We start from the raw sequence: 21,235 nt of genomic DNA, 5'->3' as shown, positions 1-21,235 counted from the left end.
TGTGGGCATGGGCGTCAATCCAGGGGGGGGGGACGGGGGGACACGTCCCCCCCACATTTCGATGGATGGGGAAAACAATATCAAATGTCCCCCCCCACACATTTGGAAAAAGAGTAGTGTCGTGGCTCTCTTTGGTTACGGCTTACACATCTTAGGATTCATATCCTCGAATATCACTCATGTTGCTGAATGGAGAATTCCACCCAGATCTCATGAGTTGGTACCCTGAGCTCTCCAACAATCTTAAGCTTAGTCTGCCTTTCTTTCGAGGCCAGTTCCATTCGTCGTCGGTTGAAAGGTATAGACAAATATTCAAGTCGATGAATCCAGCGGTACGGGCTATGTTTGGTGAAGTCGAAGCTCTCTTGTGGTCCTCCTCGTCTCCTCCGAGAGATCTTTTAGTTTTGAGGCGTTTGAAGACAAGACTACGGAGCCCCATGACTCTACAGAGGCTGAACCATGTGATCGTGTTCCATATTCACCGCGCAGGGACGTCGTTTGAGGGGTTGTGTGGGTGTCTCACCCCCAAACTTGGTAAAACTGACGCTAGTTGGAAAATTGGAGTGCGACAGTCGGAATTTCCGACTGTCGCACTCTTGTTTATCTAGGCCTATTCATTTATCCCTGTTATTGTGCATGACCTATTTATATTTTTAAATTTCGGTCAAAATTGACCTTTAACCTGTCATATTTACCACGTTTTCCTTGCTACTTTGGGAAATTGTATCTCGCGATTCTTATACTCCACCGTACAAAACTTCGTATGATTTTGAATACTACAAAAAGGCGTAGGGGCCCAATTCGATTTGTGGGGAGGGGGGGGGGGGGGTTTGTAACGACTTGCCCGAAAAATATAACCAAAATTTTTCTCGCGCTACGCGCGCATTCCACATGATAATGTGCATATCACACAGGCATGCATCGGTATTTACATCGCATGCAAATAGCATACAATCATTTTCCGTCTTATTACCCTTCCGTAATGGTGAGAATTGTTGGGTAATAATATTATCAGTTTAACCACTGAAAAACACATTGCAAATTATCTTTCTTTCAGTAGGTGCCCAAAATCTATCAGCATATTACCCAGATGTCACTAAAATATTTGGTTGGGGTGGGGGGGGGTGGGCCAATAAGTTTGTGAAATGAGTGCCAGTGGGTACAAATGTATCGCAACAGTGCAGTCGCGAAAGATTGGGTTTTCTGACTGACACTGACCGTATCGTTGACGAGTAGCGCGAGAGTGGGGGGGTACAAAGCAGCAGTCAGAATTTTCTGGCTTCAAAACCGACTTTCAGCCACTACACCCCCCCCCTCCCCAATCATCAGGCCTTAGCTACGTCCCTGGGTACATGGTGGTTACATAGTACGCTCCGACCAGAATTCATCGGATAACCAGATGCAGATCCACCTAGCAACCAAGGTAACTTGCTTGAGGACTCCAACGAACAACCACTGATTTATTTTCATGCCTTCATCACTTTAGCCACCACTCACATGGGACCTAGTCTAAGTTTGACGATACATGCGCATGTGTGGGGTCCTGAAAACATAATAAAAGTGGTTTGTCTTGCTATCTTTGTTTTCAAATTTCATATAAATGTATTCTCGTAGACCTAGCAACCTGGTTTAACATGCTGGCGTTTGACGTCTTTTGGTCAAATTTGCACTAAGCTCGCTGTACGAACTGGATCTGGGCTATGCCTTATTAGTTAGTTATTTAAATGATAAATAATGGCGTATGAGGAAATGCACCATTTTGTGGTATGACTCCCAGGACGGAATTTCGAGAAACTCACATGCAGTCGCGGCGGATAGCTTCCTTCGCCTATATGTCCGGGGAAATTTTGGGACATCGTTCCTATAGACCAGGGGTTGGCAACCTGCGGGCCACATGTGGCCCGCCAGTGACTTTTTTGCGGCCCGTGAGATGTCTCAAGAAAAAAAATCAATCTATTTTGCATCATCACCAAAAACGAGCTAGCTGCTTAGAATTTATCTGCACTAATGATGCTGTCAGGTTGGTCTATTATCATCAACTGGACTGTATTGACATTATGGTTTTTTGAATACAGATTAAGTACACACACCTATTGCTTGAACGTCCTCGGAATCAAAGGTTTTGGCGCTTCTGGGAGACGAGGAATAGGTAAACTGAGGAATATATGGCGATCACTTCCTTCGAAAATATTTCCCAAAATAAAAAATTGCCGGAAATTTTTATCAATTTTAGGGGTGTTGCTTACTGCCATAATGCACGGGAAGTGCCGTTTCCTGCAATCTGAGGGGTCTGCCAGAAGAAAAATTTTCTTGTACGCTGCGCGCCAACCGATGGTGGCGCTCCGCTTAGATAGTACTTACGGCCTGATTACTCATATCGATTACGTCCCCCCCACGTTTCAAAACGGATTGACGCCCCTGATTGTGGGTTGTATAATTAGTTAAACATATAGCTTGCATGTGGCAAACATACTTAGAATGCAAATTCAATGGGTACTCGCCATACTTCATTCCTGAACGAGCGTTTCTTACTGTTTAGAGCTAGTATTAGTAACGTGGTTTAAGGTTCGGGCACTTCCGGCAAACCCTCCAGAGGAGTTAAGACGTTATATTAACCCTTATTTGGCGTATTATTTTAGTGGTCAGCAGTTTTCTACCTAATTAACGGAAAAATCCTAAAGTTCCTTGTATCTGAAGTCACGGGGTTTTCACCACTCGCCATCCCGGGAGGATTTTACTTTGTGACAGATAATACAAACATACTATGAAATATTGTTTCTGATTCAATGTATAGTGAAGAAAGATCAAGATAGATTTGAGAAAAAGAAAGCGTACTCTTAGTTAATGTTTGTCATGAATGTTACAGAGAAGCCTATGAAAATATAAATATATTTTTTTCTCATCAAGTATAAATGCTCCATTAGCCAAGTCTGTTTGTAGACAACTTTCTTTAACAGTTGAATGATCATTCCCACATCTGAAAAGGAGATCTGTAAGCGGTATTGTATGTCCCTTGACATTAAAATATCACTACATTAATGATATTATTGTGTGCAAGGGCGGCGGAAGCACTTTTAATCTGGGGGGGGGGGGGGCACCGACATCAAAGGGCACTTTGCAGGAATTCGATTAGACTGATGCAGCCTTATATTTAGTACCCTTTATAACTCTTATTGTATTATCTTATTTGCGTATACACATCACTCCATCAACACCCCCCCCCCCTCAAGGAAAATATGCATACTAGCACTGCAATATCCAATGTGCAAATTGGGAAACAAGGAACAAGTTTCCTTTTGAGACAGAATGAGGTGAAATCATGCTAGTTGCTAATGTAGGAATCTTCCGAATTAGAGTTTATTTCTTGTTAATATCTTAACAATTTTTTCCATTCGAAATAGCTTTGAGTTTGACCCACAGAAATTCATCAAAAGTCAGGGGCGTAGCCAGGATTTGCAAAGTTGTATGCACGACTATCTGAGCGGAGCGCCGGTTGGCGCGGAGCGACAAGAAAATTTTTGGTTTTACAAACCCCTCAGATGGCCGGTAACGGCCCTTCCCGAGTGTTCATTCTAGTTCCCTGGCCTCTTGCTAACTTGAGACACCTCAATTTTTATGAAGAAAAATGGCAAATTTTTAACCTGAGGAAAAGTGGGGGGTGGGGCACGTGCCCCCTGTGCCCCCCGGTTCCGCGGCCCTTGATTGTGTGAATAAGAAAAGAGATATCATATATTTTATTTTCAAAGGTAACAGACGAAGAAGAAGCCAAAAAATAAAAAATAAATAAAAAAAAACAGCAAAAAAAGAGGGACAAAAAAGAAGAAAAAAAGGAATAACAACAACATGACACGCACATGAAATGAAAGAAAGATAAAGAACTTACAAACAATATACAACAGTGTTTGTTTTTTTGTGGTTGGATTAGGACGGAGTATACCGGTCTGATGTTATTATAACCTATGTATTAATGTCAAGACCACACGCCTCTGCATATGAAAGTAACGGACCAATTGAGAAAGGGAGGATGGTTGTGGAGGACGAGGGGGATAGGGGAGGTAGGGTGGGGGCGCGGGGGGGGGGTGTTATCGTCAATTTCAAGTCATTGTCAACTTTGTGGGGGGGGGGGCATTCTAACAACAGAGAACATTGACAGCAAAGCAAACATTCCGAATATATTACATTTCAAGATAGGCCTATAAAACCAACGAGAAGGACTAGGAAAGTAATAGGAAAGTAATAGGAAAGTAAAACTTGTGAAAGAAATACGTCATGATGACGTCACATTATCGGTATCTACCATGATCCACGTACTGTGGCATATATGAGAGGATTTAACCAATCAAAGTAGGTTACATATATGAATCAAACACTTCTCGAGTTATAATAGGGATAAGATATTGAACTGTGGTTTTCAACATAACTCGATGGAATATGTGTCTGTTTTGTGATAAGTTTTTTATATGGTCTGCTACTGCAGGGTATACATTCTTTTTAAGGTCGTCATAAAACGAAAAGCCTTACCACTTCGTCGGCTAAGGGCACTCGAATGCAACGTGATTTCTTCCGCGTCTTACAGCATCGGCAGAGGTTCGTTGGCAACACGTTACGACTGGGACGTATACATGAGGTCTTTTCCCTAATGCAGAGGCCAACACTACGCATGCGTGGAAGGAGATTAAAAGGCGGGGGAACGTGGAAAGTTTCATCCAGGAAGGTCATCCACAATGACGTGCGATTAAATTTCCATTCACTGTCTGCGTTTTCCTGTAATAAAACACAATGTAAATGTTATATATAGCTTGTTGCTATGTTGAATTATTTTCAATGATATACAATTTCTTTATAGTTACCGTTTTACTATAACGTTAGCTAACACATTTAAAGGGTGAAATAGACCGTTCTCTATTCGTGTCGAATGGTAATTTTACACCTATACACTAAAAAAATGTCCCCTCCACCCTCCACCCTCCACCCTCCACCCTCCCCCATTCCCCGGGACAAGATCAATTTCGGGAGTCCGGGAAAAAATTATTTAGAGACCCCACCGAAAGCATGGATAAAGAATAAATAGCGTATTGATTAATTTTTAATATTAAGGAAACATGAAGAGTTGAAAAAGATCGCCTAGTGACCTATGCCTAGCTGTCTCACTGGATCGACACGCGAGCTTCCGACGCAACCACTCACAATTTTTTTTGGAAATTCAAAATAGGCCTATACAAGAGATGCAAAAGACTTAAGCCATATCTTTATTCATTCATACCAACTAATGATAACTAATATTTGTCTTAATTGATTATTTTTGCATGTTTTCTCTTCCAGATGTCAATTTACAGATTTCTTTGCAGGAGCAACACAAATGTAATAACAACATGTATGTGTGTGTTTGTGGGGGGGGGGGGGTATAGGGGTGAGAGGTGGGGGGGTTCCTAATAACAACGTTTCCAGGATGGTATATGTAGTTAAGGGTGCATGGGTTATACATCGATAGACTGTACACTGGTGTTGGAGAGGAGAAGGGGGCAAACACCTATATACTCCTAGTAGCTACGTCAACACAAATAAGGCGCTGTATTTATAGATGCAGATTTTAAAATACCAACCTCAACTTGGTTATAAACGTTGCTCATAACAGCAATGAGAGCGTTCAATAGTACGACCACGGTGAAGATATAGAATGATGCGTAGAGTAATGTACCAGCAGACTCCAGAACTCTTGGGATGGTATTAGATTGTACTGCCTCTCGAGGCATCAAACCGAACAGAGACCAGTAAAGCGAAAATATGGACTGAATTATACTGGAACAAGAAGAAGAAGAAGAAGGAAACACAGTTAAAGTACGACGACAAGTCTCTTCTTGTACAAGGCCAAGATCTTTCACATACGACATTACCAAATATACTGGGAATTTGGGGAAACACCCACATATACCAAAGTGTGCACAATTTCAAACGGTTGCTGCAGGGGGCACAATGCACAAACTCTATACGTGTCCTCTGTATGAGGAAGGCTTTCGTACCTGTTCGGAACTATTCGACAATGAATGCCGAAACTGTTAACATTCTTGCCCAGGCATAGCGTGCTGCACCCAGTTGGGACAGTTTTGTTTCAATTAAATTGTACTTTCATGTCACTTTTTAAAACACTTGTATTAACAGTAAAGGTAGAATTAATAATCCTGGATCTATAAGATATAAAGTATATTGCTCGGAACAGGCCGGAGTCAGGAATTCTGAGATGGAGGGCATAGACAATTTAAGGAGGGCAGCAACAATTTAAGGACAGGCAGCAACAATTTAAGGAGGGCAACAACAATTTAAGGATAGGCAGCGTCAATTTAAGAAGGAGCAGCAACAATTTGGCAGCAACAATTTAAGGATGGGTATAGCAACAATTTAAGGAGGGCAGGGCAGCAACCATTTAAGGGCAGGAAGCAACAATTTAAGGAGGGGGCATCAATAATTTAGTCACAGGCAGCAACAAGTTAAGGAGGGCAGGTCAGCAACAATTTACAGCAACAATTGAAGGACTCGAGACAGAAACAATTTAAAGAGGGGCAGCAACAATTTAAGGAGGGGCAGCAAAAAAACAATTTAAAGAAGGGCGGCAACAATTTAAGGAAGGGCGGCAACAGTTTTAGGAAAAGAGCGGCACCAAGTTAAGGATGGGTAGAAACAATTTAAGGGACATTAGTTTGCGAGAAGCGGCCCGGTCCTCTGTACCGGGTCTGGCTACGGGCCGGGCTCGAATACTTCCCGAATATAAATTCGAAACTTTTTTAATAAATTCGATAAAGATATTAAAGTCAGAAATTACCTTTCAAAATAATTTTCATCCGAGCAGGATCCTCCTCTTTTCAATCCAGCTGCGTTTTTGCATTCGTTTTTGTATTTGGAATTGGTGTATGTATCCCCGTAGATGAAAGTCAAGCCACATGCAAAGGCTATCAGAACCGTGATCACGACAAACCCAAAACGACTTGTAGTAAGCAACATGCTCTTGAGAGAAATCTGTAGCGGCCCAACGTCGTCGTTCGAAACCAAATATGGCTGAATTCTAGTGAACGAAATAACGGCAGCCATTGCCATGAAAGCGCGAGAAATGAGCATAGAGGAAAACCATTTGAACTTGAGTAGCTCTCCGCGACTGATGACAGTTGAATGGACTTTCTGTGTAAAATCTGGTTGTAAGATTCCTTGTTGTACAAAAGTCGGTTTGATGAAATCAAAAATCAAATTCTGTACGTGTCTGGACGTATGTTCATCAAGCTCAATTTTAGCCTTCTCTAATTCTCTCTTGACTTCGCCGTAAACGTCATAGACGAAACCTTGAATAAGTGTAGTGTTCAGTGAGGGATGTAAATTCTCAACGAAATCTATAGGCGTGGCGGTCGGTTCTGCAGCTTTCGGGACTGTAAGCGGTGGATCTGCAGTGCTTTCAGGTTCTTCAGGATGATAAAACTGTCAAATATGTCATAAATAAATAAATTTTGATTAATAAAATGAACAGAAACATAAGCAAATCACTCCTTGTTGTGTACGAAATCGAGATAATCAGGGAGTGGGGAAGGAGGGGTGGGGTGGGGGGGGGGGTGGGGATGAATCTAGGTGTTTACAAAGGAGGGTTGTGTCCCTTGGGTCGTTGGGGGATCTGATAAGGGTCCTCCTCCGACAAAAACTACAATTTTAGACCTCTGAATGGTGATATTCTTTGGCATATTTTATATATTAAGTATAGGCCCAAAATTATGTCTACAGACAAATGTACTGCTATTAAGAAACGTATTGTTTAGTTTGGGTGAGGTTGAAGAGACGCAGGGGGCGGGGTTCACGCCACTCGCTCGCCACTCACCCCCGGGATCAGCGCCTGAATATGAGTTTTAGTTTTCTAAGCGCTTTTATTCTTTTTCGGCGTGGATGACATTTAATTTTTAATTTTTCCTTTGGACGATGACGATACAATTGCCATAAATAAAGACAAGTCTACTTAGAGTCATCGTTAGATGCTTCCCATATCGTTTTTCGGGTAAAATATATTCATATATATATATTTGAATCTTCTATAGTAACAAATTCCGTGCGTTTCTCGTGAGACGCCACATCACTTTGATCATCAATTAAGTTTAACTCGAAAACTGGGAGACAGTGTGAGAAAATATCCTCTTGCTTAATATATACCGTACATGTTAGCAATTTCAAAAGAAAAAGAAAATGAAAAAAGAATAAAAATAAAGGAAATTGATTTATAATACACATGGGTAGCACCACAGTCTTAAATTGCGTCATTAATCTATACCTTAGTTTAACAATATCAGGTGACTTATACTTTTAACAGTTATTATGCTTTTCTATTCTTGTTTTTTTTTCCCCTATCTCTTCTGACTTATACGATTAAAGCAGCTAGGAAAGCTTCCCTACTGCAGTGTAGCTACAGTGTAGCTACAGTGTAGCCTATACTTTATATTTTACATGATATATTCATATTCAGAATTAAGAAATAATATCCCAGAGGAAAATTTGGTATTGTAATTGTTTTTTAAATAATTGAGTAGGTGACACGAATGATAAATGTTTCAACATTGTTTAACCGCAACAAGAGATCATCTAGTTAACTTTATCTTCACCCCACCCCACCCCACCCCACCCCATCCCACCCATACCATCAACTCCTCGCCTCATCCCCACAACACCCATCCCTACAATCAATATAAGGAGAAGGAAACACAAATCAATCTAGCCCAAACAGACACAATACAACATCAAACAGGAGGACAAAACTAAAAGAAAGAAAGATAAAAATGGACTAATAAATGGTACAAAAAGTTCCATCTTTAAAGAGTACAATCAAGTAATGCGCATGTGCACTACGCGGTACGGTATATCCATTATTAAAATCCACGTACCCTAACCTTAACAAAAGGCTACCCAATAACAATAGACTTCTTTCGAGGACGTGGTGATTATTTGGAAATCACATCCGAGGACCTGGAATTCTTTTGTTCAAGTCCTCGGTCAGAATACAAAAGCAAGTGCACAAAGACTTACAAACACACACACACACGCAAGCATACTCTTGGGATACCATAGTTCCATACGAGTTTTTACGTTGTGGGTTGCCATAAAACTACATCAATGCAATTAAACAGTGCATTTAAGAATTCAGGCTGCTAGCTAGCTGAATTACAAGAGAATCTAAAGATTCCAATATTATCATCCCTCATGACCAATCAGTGTATCTGGCTGCCTAGTGAAGCAGAGCGGAGAGAGTTATCTTGAAGGTATTACTTATTAACGTTTAGCGCCCTTTATATTAAGAGCTCCCCTCCTAATATCGATGAACTCTTCCAACCCCATCAACCTGTCGAGGACAAGACAGTTCTAGATAGTTCTAATAAAAATCTCCTTGGGCATTTCCCACAACTCGACAGCAATCCTATCGGCGATCGTTCTTTCATTAAAACTGGCCTAAATCAGTTTGGAATTTCACTACCTTTTATCTATTCAAATTTCGACTTTTATTGTTTAAAGATTTGAAATCCAAAATTGAAGAAATTCCATCTTATTCAGGACTTTTTGGTTGAGCTTGTCTAGATTTATTGCTTTGTCTTTGTGAAGTGCGTTCGCTCCTTTATATTTTTATTTTCATTTTTGCTCTTTATCTCTCTCTCCTTCCCTGTCTCTGGAGTTCTATTTTGGGCAGCTATACAAGTGTTGTGTTATACTCAGGAGAGCAGTTTTGTATTTTTTTCTAAGTTGTAAAACCAAGGACAGATTTGCTTGATTTCTCATCCGATTAGCTGTCGTAATGGAAGCCTTGCGACATCCAAATGATTTTAATCTCATATTTTCAGTATATGATAACTATAGGTGTATAGTCGTGTTTCTCTGTGAATCTCCAACACATGACTTCGGTTTTTTTGCACGTGTAGCTGTAACCATTACACCCACTGGCTTATTACGGCAAAGACGTAATAGGTTTTATATACTCACTTTTCCGTGAAAATTGTGGCTATACTCAATAACAATATCGTAATTAACGTTGCTATGACGTCATCTTTTAATCTATGCCCAACCTTTCCTGAATCAGCGGGTTGTTTACATCCATGTTGAGATTTCGTAGTTTATTCGGGTTTCATAATTGTGTTGTTAATGGTAAGCAATATTTCCTACCAAAATATGCGTGATATAGTCAAATTATGATCAATTACAATGTTGAGACTTAAAAGAAACGGCTTTAACTGCCAACCTCAAATAATTGCAACTTAGCAATGTGTTTGATTTTTTTCAAGTTACTTTTGAGAGGGTACCTCTGTTAGCCGAGCCTAATCTTCATGAGGCCCCCTTAAATATAAGTTTTATTTAAAAAAAAACCATACGTGTTAGATTATCTACATAAATTTAACATGCTTAAATACCCGTCAAGTGTCATATTGTACTGGAATTTACTGTTGGTAGTTTTTTTTTTAGTGTGCACAGTTTTGAGTAGGATAGATAGAGTCAAGTGTGGTAGGGGATAAGTGTGTGTGTGGTGGGTGGGGTCGGGAGGGAGGGGGGTAGGGGTAGGGGGATACTTCTTACATGATGAAATATTATACTCACTAGAAATGTGATCACGTGAATTCCGAACACGACCACCAGTAACGTCGCAATAAAGAGGTTGGCAATATGCGAGGTTGACTTCAGAGTCTCGGCCGAACCTTTGTGATACATATACAAAATTTCCCGCCATAGCATTCCTACAAAAAATAAGATAAAAGAAGGTGACCATTTTGTTTTAAGGAATCGAGGAAAAATTATTAGACAGTAATAAAATAAAAATAAAATTAACGATTGCCGGGATATAAATTAACAGAGTGACGTAACCTGATCAACTGCTAAAAGGATAATTTAAGTTTAATTCGGTAGTCTTGTGAAATTTTCTAAACAAAGTTGCAATTATAGGAAATCAGCAGCTTGTATATGGAAAGCATTTTTTACATTATGAATCTACTTATGAAAATGCGATTGCACTTAGAATATAATACGACTGTTGTAAACTGATTTGAAGCCACCTTAATGATATCTGACTTCAAGTAAAATCACTTCAATAAATGGTATTTAACTGAATTAGAAATATAATTCTACTTAGGTGGAATTTTACATTTAATAATTTGGGGTTAATCAAAGGTCTACCGTGCGTTAACTTTATCGCAAGACGATTCACGATCTTGCATGGGTGTGACTCACGAAGGTGAATTTAATTTGATTTAAGCTTGCTCAAAACTGCTCACTTTACCAAACGAACATGGATTACTGTATATGTTCAAGGTAAATGCGAATAGTATGATGTTGGCTTACCAAGTGCATATAGGAAGGCAAAGAAATACAACGCTGGTACATAATACATATAGCTTTCTTCCCGTTGACCGAAGCTACCCAATACTTCACAGAGGACCATGGTGAGTAAGGTGACGTCAGAGCCTAATTGCATCAAGAATTGAACCGCTCTGTCACAAAAAATATATATATATATATATTAATAAGCATGATTTTAGGCCCAAACCAAAACTGGTTTTGAATAAAATTTGATTTGATATGTTTTAAATAGCTAAAATCACTGCTTATTAGTGCAGGTTATACTTCGATACCACTTTTGATTTTTTTTTTGAGGAATGACCCTTTAAACTGCTAATGTTCAACAGTTAAAGCGACTGGACTATTTAGTCTAATACACAGACCATTAGAAACATTTTATCAAACTCTTTGAACAAAAACAAGACTTTCATGGCCTTAAGTGACTGCTTTACAACGAGTTACAAATTGTCAAGGACAAATGGTGTTGAATGCCATCCTGGTATTGTCTGTTTTTTTTTCTTATAAAATTAAAAGAAAATGTTTTAGTTGAAGTTATTAGAATTTATAATACAATGGATTAACATTAACATGAACATTTACGCTTGTACTGAAGAGCCGACAGCAGCAGCCTCAAAGTAGCCTTAAAGGAGTTTGCAGAGATCAGGCGAGTAGCCAGATTTCCTGGTATGATGGGGTTGGGGGCTGGGGGGGGGGGTGGAGGAGGAGTAAACTTTTGTCCCCACCTTTTTAGAGTCGAGAACTGACTATAAATAACCCATATATTAATGTGACTTTTCATTGCACCATATATAGACCTCCATCCTCTGTGATGAATTTAGGGGCTGGGCACACAACTTGGATGTCGTCCGTTTTGAAGGAGAGGTCTAAGGGGGAAGGGACCCTCCCCTTTGACAAACCTTTGTTTCTGTAGGAAGGCTTACATGGAAAATATTGCTATCCTTTCCATCATTTTGACTACATTTCCCAGTGTATATGACTTTGCTTGTGTGTACCATCATTTGCCGTTCCCGTTTCGTCCCTGAAACTTTCTGTGAGGGTGCGGGGGGGGGGGGGAGGGGGACTCCCCCTTTTCTTGTTCTATGACATATATATATATATGTATATATAAAGGCTAAAAATTCCGTTTACATTCCGGTACATAGACTTGCTACACAATCAAATATATCGGTTATTACAAGCATATATCAGCTATTATACCATGCACTACCAAATGGACTTTAAGATAAGATAAGATTCACTTTATTAAACCCATTTTTTAATTAAATTATCGGGATAGTCTGATATACCGAGTTTGTCGATTATCGATAATACTACTTAATAAAATACGAAATTGAATTAGAAATCACAATATACTTACGGTATCTTAACGAAGCTATCGCACCAGTCCGATATACCGAGTTTGTATATAATCGATAAAATCGGATAACATAAAATGATAAGAAATTGAATTAGAAAACGCAATGGGGGCGGTTTGTCATTTAACCAAAGAAGACGCTGGTAAAAGGCAGCTCGTACGGCTTGTTGACAGTTTGGTTGGGCAACAAACTGGAGAGAGAATAAATGAGAAATACGATAGAAACTTTTATCAAACTGTGTTCCAAAATATTACCACGGAATCAGAGAAAATCAATATAATATAAAACTATAAATGATTCCTAGGAGTGGCCATAATTAGAAATTTAAGGGGTGGGGAGAGGAGAGGAGAGGAGAGGAGAGGAGAGGAGAGGAGAGGAGAGGAGAGGAGAGGAGAGGAGAGGAGAGGAGAGGAGAGGAGAGGAGAGGAGAGGAGAGGAGAGGAGAGGAGAGGAGAGGAGAGGAGAGGAGAGGAGAGGAGAGGAGAGGAGAGGAGAGGAGAGGAGAGGAGAGGAGAGGAGAGGAGAGGAGAGGAGAGGAGAGGAGAGGAGAGGAGAGGAGAGGAGAGGAGAGGAGAGGAGAGGAGAGGAGAGGAGAGGAGAGGAGAGGAGAGGAGAGGAGAGGAGAGGAGAGGAGAGGAGAGGAGAGGAGAGGAGAGGAGAGGAGAGGAGAGGAGAGGAGAGGAGAGGAGAGGAGAGGAGAGGAGAGGAGAGGAGAGGAGAGGAGAGGAGAGGAGAGGAGAGGAGAGGAGAGGAGAGGAGAGGAGAGGAGAGGAGAGGAGAGGAGAGGAGAGGAGAGGAGAGGAGAGGAGAGGAGAGGAGAGGAGAGGAGAGGAGAGGAGAGGAGAGGAGAGGGGAGGGGAGGGGAGGGGAGGGGAGGGGAAGAGAGCAGAGCAGAGCAGGCAGAGCAGAGGAGAGGAGAGGAGAGCAGGAGAGGAGAGGAGAGGAGAGGCTTTTTGATCCTAACATAATTTTCGTTAAATACTGACAAATGGGATTGACAGATGGTTTATTGGAACAATGAACAATGGATGATAACAATTAGAGAAAACAATACGCATTGTGGATAAAAGGGAGGAAGGGGACGATGGGCTGCCGTATTCTAACAAAAACGCGAGTCAGTAATGAAGTTAAGGGGTGATGATGGGATTAAGGAGACAAATGGAGAGAGGAGGATTGGTGCATGAGGGTTAGGGGTTAGGGTTAGGGTTACCTAACCCCTAACCCATGAGAACCGAAAAACAGGTGAACAATTGTGGATGGAAGGAAGAGGGAAACGGGTAAGGCGTAAGGGAGAGGAGTTGAAGGGGGGCGTGGGGATTGAAGGGGGGCGGGGGTTCGAACGGAATGTATATATAACGTACCTTCTTTTGCTCGTACGTAATGGCTCTATTTATGGTTGGAAATAGGCCCATTGATCGGTCGTACTTAGCTTTTCCGTTGTACGTTAAAATGGTCATAATCTGTCATACAAAGATAATAACAATGAAATACAATATGATTAAAACAAATATACAGATAATACATTGTAATATTTAATACAATTGTACACTAAGAAAAATAATATTCCCCATTTTGTTGTAATTCTCAACCCCGAAAACATTCACAGCTAAGCAAAGATTCCAAAGGTATCACATTTTGATGTTAACTCCACCTGCAGGAAGATTTTAATAGGAAAAATAAAACATTTGGAAAATCGGCCAAAAATACAACCGTCTGTAATCAACATTTCATGGAGTAACGCGGCGGGGGTGGGGGGGGGGGGTGGAGGGCTTAACCAATGAAAATAGGTTAACCGTATCTCTTTATTGCATCTGTTTGTCACGGAAATATCTCTTTAAGAGGTATATGTGTAGGTATAAATGATGGATAGAACACTATGAGCTACCACATTCTAGAGGGATTTCCCCCTTTAAAACCAAGGGGGTCCAGTCCCCTTCAACTGACAAACACAATATCACACGAAATATAAAATTAAGTGTACCATAAACACACAGTACAGTGTAAATATCTAACTTGCACATACCGTACAGCCTGAATAGCTAAAAATTCGGCAACATTGTTTCCAAACTTACAAAAAGGTAACACCATTTTGCATCTAAATATCCTTCACGTAACTAAAATTTCTCAACGCAGAGGGAAATTCTCCTCCCCTTTAGACCCCTCCCCAGACCGACATGAAAACTTTAGCACACCCCAACCCCCCCCCAAAAAAAATAATAATAATAATTTAAAAAAAATATAAAAAAATAGTGGTTGCGTCCCTGCTGATGAAAGTTCGAATGAGTTATGTTTTTTCTTACAAATATTCTATAACCAGTGAATTTTACTGACCTCTTCGGTGGTCCTGGCGTATGACACCAAATCAGCTGCTAATTGTTCCATAATGTCCGCCAACTGAACGTAACTATTGTTGAATTCCACCTCCATGTCCCCGACTTTGTGTAAGGTCGCACAAAGCTTAAACGCTCGTCCAATAGGATCGGACGTTGAGAAGCAGACGTAAGCCGGGCTAGCAAGGCCTTTGTAAATCTCTAACGTACCGACAGACCGTTGTAGACTGTCTGTCGCTGAATATTCAAAGGAAGACATTTTGATATCTGGAATTCGTAGCCCAATGTCGTATAGCACCTTTAATTAAAGAAACAATAAGAACAAGAAAATAACGATCGTATTAAACCAATGAAAAAGTTTATATACAATTATTCGACCACATTTTGATAAAAAAAATACGGTGCATGGAATAATATCTTCTATATAATAGCGCCAATATGAATTTCTGAAAAGTTAGTTGAAAATCCCGTCCAAAGACATTTTTCACATTCATACTAATCACATGCAAAAAGGAACCAAATCAATTTTAAGTTTCAGACACTTGCAACAAATAAAATGGGACTTTCTTTTAAGCAACCGTCGTTAACAACGTTATAATCATTGTATTTCTCAATACATTCCATATTAATACTTAACGAAATTTTACTATCAACGCCTTAAGCATTCTCTCTGTATTTATTATCAGTTATGAAAAATTAGTACCTTTAATAAGTACCCGGTTCGACACCCTAGGCATAAGTGAAAGAAATTGTGTCCCACTTTTAGCTTTCATGAATCATCAGTAAGTGTTTCTTTGCTGATAAAATGTCAACACTTCTTAAACTGGGATAAGGTGAGAGTCGTTGCTCGCAATTGAACGTAATCAAAATCTACACCAAAGAATAGCATTTTCACAAAAGGGTAAGCTAGAGGCAATTTTGCTTACAAACGGTAATACGTGCTTAGTTCCTCGTTTTAAACGGTGTCAATTTGAGTTTTTTTTTTATGACAATCAGTTAATGACAGGAAGAAGTTCCACACGGTTCTTATCAGCAATTTATATAACCTTAAGTTTTATTTACATCTGTAATGAAAGTATTTTTGTGTGTTAAGCTTTCTCGATATTTTCTACGAAAAATATGGTGACGACAACAACTTCCGTCCGGAATGTTATGTAAGCAAAATAGGCTTGGCTTGTTTATTTTCAAGTAAACGAAGTGTTAGGTTAGCACGGGCTTGACGATATTTCTTATGAGGACAATGTGTAACCACCAGTTACCACCAGTCTGGTTTATCTTTATGTTTATCAGTTATTAAACGTCAGTAACAATTTCCGCCCCGAATTTTATATGCAAATTCAGTAAGGCTTGTGTGTATATATATTACAGGAAGTGTTCTGTCACGAGGCACTTGTTGATATTTAATTTCTTTGGTAAATCACATTCTTAGGCAGACCACTTGTTCAGAGTCCTCAGGTGCCTGGTGGGGGGGGGGGCGGGGGGGGGGGCACGAGGAAAATGACAGAAAGAAGTTCCACACGGTTCTTATCACCAATTTATATAACATTAAGTTCTATTTACATCTGTAATGAAAGTGTTTTTGTGTGTTAAGCTTTCGCGATATTTTCTACGAAAAATATGGTGACGGCGACAACTTCCGTCCGGAATGTTATACATATATATATAAGCAAAATAGGCACAGGTACATACACACACCCACACATACATACACACAAGAGAACACCCAAAGGTAAGGTTGGATGTACATAAATTGTTATGAGAATACCAAATGTTATACTTCATAAGGAAAACGCAAGACTTGACAGACTTCTTTGTTCATCCTCCGTGTACTTTGATAATATATAATGCATGGCTGCCCGCACTAGCAGGAAGTGGAGCGTTAAATTAACCATTCCACAGTTCAACATGAATTGCTTAGAAAATCGTCGTTTATTAATTTAAAATCATGATGTGACATTCCCATTGTAAGATGGATATGTAGGCCTGTGTAAGATAAATGTCATTTCTGAACATTAATTAAGTTCAAAGATTGAGATTCTTCACACATAAAAATTGTTTTGAGATATATAGCATGCTATGTGGGACGTTGTACTTCGATGCTCGTTGTGAGTCTATGCAAGAAAAATCGGGAGGATTCTGTTATAAAAAAGCGGAATTGTAGTAGAAATTCGACTCTTATTATAGTCATGAGCAGGTGATAAATGTGAGTCATCTGACCAACGTCCCCTTGCAAGTCAAATGTATAACGTTATTGGCCTTGCTCTGAGCGCACCGGGCAAAGACGACAGCCTGATGTGACTTTGTTCTGAGTGGTATCCGGCTAATATACCCACCCACCCTCACAATATTTTGTACCGCAATAATTTCGCTTTGCACTACAAAACTTTCGAGTTTGGTATAAATGAAGTTGGCGCCCAATATGGAATCATTTGCGCCAAACAACACACAAAACAAAACGAAACGAAGAAGCAGTAAGAGAGAGAGGGCCAGACTGACAGACAGAAAACACACATACATATACATACACAGAAAACTATGTCTGATTAAGTTCTAATCGATCTGTGAGAGTTTGCTTTCAAGGTTACTGGTCAGTCGACAAGTCCGATTCCAAGCCGGGTCAAAATTTACATCAAACGGATTGCTCTTAGCATAAGTTAATACGTCAGAGTCGATTCGATAATAAACCTACGCGGTGCTGTGGATCCGTCATGGTCTACGCGCAATATCATTCCAGCCTAAGTTCGAATAGGTTACAAGATTTGACTAATTTCTGAGCCCTATCAGAGCCCTGTCTGTTAGGTTTCGAAACTTAGTGTTCGAGGCAGTGAGGTTGATCGGTATTATGATGATCTTATTTCGGATATGACTTCTTCCAATTAAAGCGATGTGGAATGACACGTGACAGGGTCCTCCAATGAGATTGCGAGGAGCTGACATATGCCAGTTTAATTCGACAAAATTAAGCTGATTTCTTCCAATCAGAACCCTAGAATCTGAATGATGTCGACTTCTCATACATATATGATGATTTTGTCCAATTGAGAGCACAGCAACTGACATACGTCATTTAATTTAACACATATCGATTGCAGGACTAATTGCACGGTAAGCGTAACATAGGCGTTACAAGTATCTACTATTTCTCAGTTGTCACGTTAATTCTTTCAGAATCTACTACGTTCACACATATGGTAGGAAACCTATCCCATTGACATTAAAAGGAAACAACAAAATAAATAGTGAGAAATTGCCCCTTTCTATAGACTAGATTAGAAGCAAATGATTCACGATATATGTTTTACTTCCTGATAAACATAAACTAATTTGTAGATGACTAGTATGTTATAGTTATAGCTTCTTAATGTGCAGTTATTTTCTGCAGTACATTGCTCTTACTAAATAAAGAAAGAAAATAACAGCAGTGAGGTCTTTAGATGGCGGTGAATAGAGTTCTTGTATTTCCATGTTCATTCAATTATGAGATAATGTTTTTAACCTATAATTATGTTACATATCCACAATCATTGTTTTAAGTAACTTAAAGTTTTTTTCGGGATGAGTTTTGTGTTACATCTTAGGAACTGAACTAATGGTCTGTTTATTGGACTAACTAGTGCAGCCGCTTTAATTGATGAGCCTCATATTTTTCACACAAACAAGAAATGGTGTAGAAACACATCCTGGAGAGAAACTAAAGTCACGTTTTAACGGTCTGCAACTATCGAAAACTACTTTTGAGCCTAAAGTCATCCCTTGATTATGTGTGTAAACAGTTGAAGTCATCTATAAATAGCTGAATTTGCATATTTTGGAAACTCAGATAACCATCAGTAACTAACATCTGGTTGAAATTATGTGTTTTTTTCATCTGGCTTATCTCTTGAAAATGACGGTTTATCAGATTTACATTAAATTGGCATGAAGCCATATCCAGCTGGAATGTACATGTGGCGGGGTATTGAGAAAACGTAATATCCATGTGCCAAATGAAGCTAATACATAAGCTGGTACTCTGTTTATGTGATCATAGGCCTTAATCTGTCAAAACAGCCAGCCACAATGGTTTGATATGTACCACAAACGATTATCCATGGATTAGGTTACTATATATGGAAGGGGCCCCGTATAGTAGTTAAATCTTAAAACTGGGTTATGACAGGGAGTATAAGAGTATCCGGGGACATTACACGAGCCATGTGAGGAGGAATTATTGACACAATGGCAAGGTATCGATAGGTAAAATACTATGGAACGCGAAAAGGGTAAACTTATTTCGTTGCAAAGTTTAACGTAAGTTTAGACAACGACGTAAGTTTAGACAACGGAATTTTAGACATCAACGTGAGTTTGAGCAACAGCCTGGTAAACAGCAGCAACAACTTTAGTTTAGACAACAACAAACTTAGTTTAGACAACGAAATAAGTTTGCCATTTTCGCGTTCCATAAAAGACCTCTCGACAGGTAAAATTGAAACTTTTCCTTTACGATGACAAACGTTCTCTGATGAATAAGTCAACTTGATTGGGATTATAAGATCAGTTAGTGGTGATAAAGGGTTAGAAACAAAGTTTACAGGTCATGTGACACATTCATCGCAATATTTACTTGTTTTACTTACTTAAAAACTTGAAGAAGAAAAACGTGTTATACATGCAAGGAGAAAGCTGAACAGATGAAGTGAATTCTTGACAAACTAGAGAAAAACCTTACATTACAAATGTAATAAGCTAACTTGGTCACTGCACCACCCCACACTATACAAGAATATACGCTACACTATACTAGACTACACTACACTATACTATACTAGACTACACTACAACGCTGAGAAACAGTACAATGTTTTATAGTGAAGGAACATAGTGACCTAGGTTGGACAAAATGCCTAACGATGTATAAAACAGTACAATACACTATAGGCAAAACAGCACTACACTATGTTCAACTAAGCAACGTATAGCAGCATTATATACTTAAGTATTCATTACACTACACTTCACTACAATAAAGTACAGCACAGTACTCATACTACTTAGTACAGTACAGCACAGTATCCGTAATACACAGTACGTACAGCATAGCACAGTGCAGCACAGTACAATACAGTATATATACTACACAGTATAGTACATAGCACAGTGCAGTGCAGCGCAGTACAGTATACATACTACACAGTATAGTACAGTACTTACAACACATCACAGTACAGTACAGTATACATACTCCACAGTATATACAGCAAAGTATAGTATAGTGCAGTACAGTATATATATATTACACAGTATAGTACACAGTACAGTGCAGCGCAGCGCAGTACATAATACATACCACACAGTATAGTACAGTACATTATTACACAGTACAGTACAGCACAGTATATACAGCAGAGTATAGTGCAGCACTGCAGTACAGGATATATACTACACAGTATAGTACACAGTACAGTGCAGCGCAGCGCAGTACATAATACATACCACACAGTATAGTACAGTACATTATTACACAGTACAGTACAGCACAGTATATACAGCAGAGTATAGTGCAGCACTGCAGTACAGGATATATACTACACAGTATAGTACACAGTACAGTGCAGCGCAGTACATTATACAAACTACACAGTATAGTACAATACATTACAGCACAGTACAGTGTAGTATACATACTACACAGTATATACAGCATAGTACAGTAGAGTGTGTCAATACAGTACAGTGCAGAGCAGTACATTACAGTACAGTATACATACTACACAGTATAGTACCGTAAAGTACAATACAGCACAGTACAGCACACATACTACACAGTATATACAGCATAGTATAGTGCAGCACAGTGCAGTACAGTATATATACTATACAGTTTAGTACACAGTACAGTGCAGTACAATACAATACAATACACAACGCTACACTACACTAGACTACTACGACTACACTTGGCAACAATGTGGTGTATGTGATTGTACAATATTATAGTGGACTAGGTTGGTATATACTACATACTGATGTACAAGACTGTACATCACACTGAACAACAGTATACGCAATATTGACTAAACAGAAACACTGTGCCGTAGTAGTAGTAGTAGGGGGAATATTACTGTTATCGTCACCTATAAGTTTAAAGGAGCATCTTACGTAATTACTCGGTCGTCCTTCAACTTTCCTTTGTTTACTGGATCCATATTGCGT

The 21,235-nt window shown here is 39.5% G+C and overlaps 1 protein-coding gene across 5 annotated transcripts in view; it reads right to left on the bottom strand.

Annotated features, from left to right (window-relative positions):
• LOC139977473 (short transient receptor potential channel 7-like) overlaps positions 1–21,235 on the bottom strand; it is a 162,555-nt gene that overhangs the window by 5,869 nt on the left and 135,451 nt on the right. For all 5 annotated transcript variants that reach the window (XM_071986820.1, XM_071986823.1, XM_071986824.1 and 2 more), the window contains 8 exons: positions 15,042–15,338; positions 14,072–14,170; positions 12,713–12,900; positions 11,338–11,486; positions 10,600–10,736; positions 6,818–7,461; positions 5,604–5,799; positions 4,522–4,764 (listed from right to left, as the gene is read on the bottom strand). In XM_071986820.1, coding sequence (XP_071842921.1) covers positions 4,522–4,764; positions 5,604–5,799; positions 6,818–7,461; positions 10,600–10,736; positions 11,338–11,486; positions 12,713–12,900; positions 14,072–14,170; positions 15,042–15,338 — 1,953 coding nt within the window. The remainder of the gene's footprint in view (positions 1–4,521; positions 4,765–5,603; positions 5,800–6,817; positions 7,462–10,599; positions 10,737–11,337; positions 11,487–12,712; positions 12,901–14,071; positions 14,171–15,041; positions 15,339–21,235) is intronic.

The sequence above is a fragment of the Apostichopus japonicus genome, chromosome 12 (assembly GCF_037975245.1).
Source record: "Apostichopus japonicus isolate 1M-3 chromosome 12, ASM3797524v1, whole genome shotgun sequence".
In the NCBI taxonomy this organism is placed as follows: Eukaryota; Metazoa; Echinodermata; class Holothuroidea; order Aspidochirotida; family Stichopodidae; genus Apostichopus; species Apostichopus japonicus.
This window is presented reverse-complemented; position numbering and strand designations above follow the sequence as displayed.